Source organism: Gekko japonicus, unplaced genomic scaffold (genome assembly GCF_001447785.1).
Source record: "Gekko japonicus isolate JY-2015 unplaced genomic scaffold, Gekko_japonicus_V1.1 scaffold32, whole genome shotgun sequence".
Classification (NCBI taxonomy): Eukaryota; Metazoa; Chordata; class Lepidosauria; order Squamata; family Gekkonidae; genus Gekko; species Gekko japonicus.
In genome coordinates this window covers 1,830,742-1,836,741 of record NW_015167527.1, presented here as the reverse complement: position 1 = coordinate 1,836,741, position 6,000 = coordinate 1,830,742, and the positions used below count along the sequence as shown (strand labels likewise).

Genomic DNA, 6,000 nt, shown 5'->3' with positions numbered 1-6,000 from the left:
CAGCAGGATCCAAACCAGAGTTTCATAACTGAATTTGGACTGTACGAATGCTGTGGTCCATGTTTCTCTTTCATCACTAATGGTTATACAGGAAGAAGATCAAAGATACATAAAGATGGGTGGGATACGTTAAATGGGGAAAACATTAAAGGCTGATCTGGCATTCAGAATTAAGTTTCAGACCTTCTAACTTCATACAAAATCAATTTGCCTGACCTTTTCAAAAGGTCCAAATCACATGAAAGCCAATCTGTTTGCACCTGTTAGAGTTCAGTAATAAAAAGTGCTCACCTGAAATATTTGAGATCCTTCACCTCGTACAATCTGGCAAGAAGAATTCAACTCAACCATTCCCTGAGGCTTGCAGATTATATCACTCTGGGGAGGGAACAGCAATTTTTGGTCAGCGATGAGTACAAAGGGTACATGGGACACTACATCTAAGTAAAACTTCCCCAATACATGGCTTGTATTTTAGGAAAAGGAAAGACAATGGGACATAAACATGCTAACACATAGGAAATAAACCTAACATGTAGATTGCAATCTTAAATTGATTTGGTAACTAGATTAATCCAATGAGAAATATATAGGTTAATGTGTTTTAATGACACATTGTTATTTCTCTTTTATTCAGATTACCACAATGTGAAATGAAGAAAATATTAAAGATGGCCTAAGGCTGATAACTTTTGTATTTATTATATCATAAATTATCTTGCATTGAGTCTCAGTGAGAAAGCCAGGCTATAAAGAAAATGCATAAATACACACACATTTGGGGATGTTTTCAATTGCTAGCAGACAAATAATTAAGTAGCCCAGAGACTCTTTTCTCCTTTCAGTTGCAAATAAAGAAGATGCATTTCTTTCCTGAGCCTTCTTCCTTACATCTGATCTCTTACCACTCAGGATTATGAAAGAACATATCGGCAAGGCATTATGGGAGATGGCTTCAGTGTATTCTGATTTATGTTGAAATGTTAAATTAAATAGAATGCTTGGCTAAACAAATCATGTTTCACTCCCTCTTTCACCCCAGCATGAGTATTTACTAGGAACTCACTGGGGATTTATAATACATGAGCTGTCCATTTCTCAAAACAAACCACCGTCTCTTCCATGTCTTCACCTGGTTGCTCATTTTCAACAAATAGCCAGATTTTTCCATGGGTTCCTAGGGGAGAAAAAATACGCAAATTATCCTGTGGAATGGCCAAACCTATACCCAGAAAATTCATGTTGAGTGGTCATAAGATTACACTGGAGGTGGTATGATTGGAAGATGCCCATAATCTTTGCCCTTGCTGTTAAGCAAGAATTATGGCCATCACCCCATCCAAAAGAAGAAAGGTGACACGCAAAGTTAAGCGCTTAAGTCATGTATCAGCCAGCGATAGGTCATTCAAGTTCCGCTCCATTACCTACTCTATTCCCAAATTCTCTTCAAAATCTGGAATTTCATATATGGACAAAAACACTGCCAACAGCTAAGGAATAGGGTGTGCAGGAATATTGCAAAGGTAAGAATGGCTCTGCAGCCAGACAAAGAGAGAGACACATTATCCTTCCCTTCCCACATCAAGACTTATACAGGCATCTCAGTACATCGGGAATTTTCAAAATGTCAATTTCTGATTTATGGGGATGTAGAGTTTTCTGGTTTCTGACATGCACTGGAAAGGCATTTATCTTTGTTCATGCAGCAAATATTAAATGTCTTATATTTAAGTCCAGTCCACAATGGAGATTGGGGGGGCATCATAGCTTACATTGTAGCCGCCACCATCAGTGGAATAAGAGGATGTCCGCTGCAGTTTGTGCTCTGGTTCAGAATAGTCTTCGTCCAAGGAATAGGCATCAGGGGGGATGGCATAGTCACTCTCTGAGCTCAGTGAGGATACAGAAATACCTGCTAGAGAAGAAAAACAGTGGGGGGAAATTCATATGTTGCATATTCTTACTTTGTATGCTGAATGCTGTAAGGGGCTGATTCATACACGCATGTATATCACTCAGTCTCTCTCCTGGCAGTTCAGCATTCAGCGACTTCCAGCTGAATAAATGCCTCCATTGAGGAACAGTGCATTGAAACATGGACATTAACACACATACGAAACACTTTAGGCCTATTGTTATAAATGGAGACTGCTGACTTCTGTTTACAAAGTATAATATAAAACAATGGTTGAATTAACAGTTATGGGCAGTGTTCCTCTAAGCAGTGGAGTCTTGTGAGCAAAAATTCTACTTTGTGAGCTACTGGCATTAAAGCTGTGAGCAAATAATTTGGCTACTGCATAAATTAGTTTGCTCTGGAGCCATCCTTCCTGAGCTGAGACAAAAATGTGAGAGCCAGAAGCTAAAAAAACTGTGAGCTAGCTCACACTAACTCAGCTTAGAGGGAACATTGGTTATGGGTTAGCTTAAAACAAACAAACAAACTAGACACAAGATGAATACAGAAATTGAGAAGAAGTGCCCATTCTGCCCTTGATGGATTTTGCAACCGTGAACTATGGGAGGGAAAATAGAAAATGTTGCAAATTCTGGCAATTTGTCATATCTGATAACCTGGGTTCAGATCCTGCATTGGAAGCTCTGAGACTAACATGGGAGCTGCAGTCATCATCAGAGCAGGAAGACTCATCTAAGAAAGGAACATTGCTGATCTGGGTTGCTTTCTAGAAAATAAGCCACTAAAGTCAGAATGGAAGGCAGATGTCCCAGTTTAATTATACCATACAAATCAAGAGAAAGCACCAAAGGAGTTACATTTTGCCAACTCTGCCCTTAGCCCCAGACCAAAAATCAATAAGCTCTATAGCTGCTCATCCTATTCTCCTGGGACTTCCAATTCATTTTGTTTGTGCACAAGAGACTACAAGTGCAACTAGAGCTACTATTTTATGTAAAATGCCTCATTTGTCCAAACATGCCACAGAAAAGTGTGTAAGACTGGCATGCATTGTTAGTGTGGCATTTCATGGATCATGACCCTGGAATGTGTTGACCGTACTAATTTTGTTAGCAGCTAAGATATTTCGAGGAGAAAAACAGCCTGGCATGGGGAATGACTTAACTTACGGTAACTACCCTGATCAGCATCACTTTTGGTGGCTTGAAATCAGTCGGCCACTTTTCACTACAGTTCATTTTGCTAGTGCCATACCCCTCTTTCTGTGACCTGAGAACACTCTCACGTTACTATAACATTATCCTGAGGCATTTCTCATTTCACCTACACACATAGAGCAGTATTTACTTGAGGGCTACATCCAAACCTTTTAATCTGAAGCAATGTCAGTAGGAGACATTCCAGCCATGTTGGAGGCAAAGGCATGCTGCCCCACTGAAACCATAGTAGAAAGTATTTACTGAGTGCATGGCTCTCTTGGTATCCTAGAAGGAGGGGATGTGGCTGAGGATGACTATTGGTGTGTGACAAATCAAGCCTGAAGTCTGTGATGGGGCCACTCTGCTGCCATAACATGCTACATATGCAGCTCTCCACTGCTTTGGTGCAGTTCTGCCTCTGGTACAGTGAGGCAGAGAGCTTGCAGAAGGTCAATATGGGAGAGGAAAAAGGAGGCATAGACTTCACTTTATTCCATAAGCAGGCCCAGGATACTGTTGTTCTTGCACAGGACCAGGGCTTTTTTTCTGGGGAACTGTGCCAGAATGGAGTTCTAGAACCTCTTTGACAAAATTCTTTTTAAAATGTTTAAAAGTTAATGAGTTTTCAGTATACAGAAAACTTCATTTCCCTCTTGAGACTTCAGGCACCTCTTTTTCCAAGAAGAAGAGGAGGAGGAGGAGGAGCCGCCCAGCACAGGACTACAACAACTCCTTCTTGTCTGTGCTACAGGCTGGTACCCATGCATTATACTTCAAGGAGGGGCAACATTTGGGGCAGCTGTCCAATATTTTCTGCCCATTAAATTAGCCACAGTCCACTGTTTCAGGCAGCATCTTCAGCCTCGTAGCACTGCTATTCCTAATAAGATGTCTAAAATCCAGCCTCTATTTGAACTCTGGGATTTATCTTCATTTTTCATCTTATCTCCTTCTCTCTATAAAAGCCTCCCATATCAGTGTATACAGTGAAGACCCAAACCTTCTTGCAACCATGCTAATATATATTGTTTTCAGAGGGACAAAACTTGGGGGATTTAACCACTCGCTTAATTTCTCTTCCTTCTATTAAAAGACTTGTTCCTAATGTAGCTCTTTGCTGGCAGCCAGAATATAAATTCTAAGGATCTACCAAGGTCTCACTCCTATTTGTTACTCTCCGCTGCAGTTTTCACAGACTTGTCCACCTTTCCCAATTTCCCCCTAACAGAGAAATGTGAAATGGTTCCTTACCCCTTTTAGCATAGTGTAGACAGGCACTGTAACATTTCTGTAAATGAGGCAGGTGAATGGCCCAGGGGATGAATACGTCAGAGCCTTTGAAGCTGAGTATTGTTTTATGTTTAAAAGAAAGAGAATAAAGACCAATGAAAATATTAATGGAAGTATTAGCATTTAGCTAAGTGGGGATTTCAGGGGTGTACATTGATGTGGCAACAGGGAACATGAAAAAAAATCAACAAGCGATCAAGAAGTTATTAGGAAATGGGCATTCATCATTAAAGTCGAGGATTAGCTACGGAAATAGTCCCCCCCCCCCCAAATGCATCCTCTGGAACATTCGATTTGTTATGTATTGCATTGTATATAACTACTATGTGAACTGTGCCATTGAGACTTGATTGTAAATACTGATGTGTGAATCGCCTGATTGAGATGCCATGTTGAGCTTCATCCTGGGCTAGGATCCTAGTGTAACCAATAGGAGCCCTAGCCCAGAAAGTGTCTGCCAATCACCGTGCAGAGCGGGATCGCTTGTGATTGGTTGTTATTGCTTCAACCTCATAGGTTGCCTTATTGTACAGGGGGTGTGGCTACATTAGCCGGGACTGTTTAAATATAGAGCAGCCAGTATATGTGTTGGTTCGAATGATGGGTTCTGGCTGGCGATCGTTGTACCGTACCGGAGAAGTATCAGAGCTGAAGAATAAACCGCATTCTTGCTGAATCACTCTCCGACTTCTTTGTTAAGCGCACGACTTAACACACTATCTATTTGTAAACCAGAAAGGAGAGTGCCAAACTGGGAGGGTGGGAATCTTCAGGCAGCAAAGGAAAGCTTTGTGTAAATACATAAGCAGCCATAATTATTTCCTGGCTCTCCTATTAAACTGCCTGTGATGAGGCTCTAGTGCATGTATATCTTTCATTCTGTTCAGGAATATGCCTGCCAGAACTAGCCAACTGCAGAAGTTGTAAACCCTGAACCACATGGCAGAGGAATGTTCTGGCTGAGGTATAGCCAACCCAAGGAACAATCCTAAGCAGGTCTTCTCCGAAGTAAGTATCATGTTATTCAATGGAGCTCACTCCCAAGAAAGTGCCTTTAGGAATCAGCCTACTAGTGTCATCCTAAGCAGAGTTACACATATATCTTTAAGGTAACAAAACAATCAGTGCAGCATACAAACTTATATGTTTAAGGCAAGAAGACAGCCATGGTATATATCCCTAATAAAAGTCACCTTCTCAACTGAACCATAACACTACAGCTTTGCTCCTTCTACAGGAATTCTGTTTTGTACATTTTACAAAATGATAGAAGTATGGGGCCTTCCTATTAGCCTCAGGCAGACGATACCACAGTTTAGGAGCCATCACAAAGTATGTGTGTGAATGACCAATTGCCAATTTTACATTGTTTGCAGGATGGCATCTTCAGAACACTTTGCCCAGATAAGCAGAATTTGGTCCTTTCCACATTGGTCTGCCACTCCAGATTTTCTCTGTGTTCGTGTCAAGGCAATGTAAGTCCACGGCAAAACAGCATCCAAATACTCCAGGGCAATAGCAGGCTGAAACCAGGGTGACCACTGAAGGGAGGTGATGTAATGCAGAATGGGCAAGAAAGCCAGAATAAAAAGG

At 41.2% G+C, this 6,000-nt stretch overlaps 1 protein-coding gene across 1 annotated transcript in view; it reads right to left on the bottom strand.

Annotated features, from left to right (window-relative positions):
* Nucleotides 1-6,000, bottom strand: part of PLEKHH1 (pleckstrin homology, MyTH4 and FERM domain containing H1) — a 72,657-nt gene that overhangs the window by 41,139 nt on the left and 25,518 nt on the right. The window contains 5 exon segments of the mRNA XM_015413282.1: nt 292-378; nt 1,067-1,177; nt 1,773-1,959; nt 2,575-2,684; nt 4,369-4,460. Of these exon segments, the coding sequence (XP_015268768.1) occupies nt 292-378; nt 1,067-1,177; nt 1,773-1,959; nt 2,575-2,684; nt 4,369-4,460 (587 nt within the window).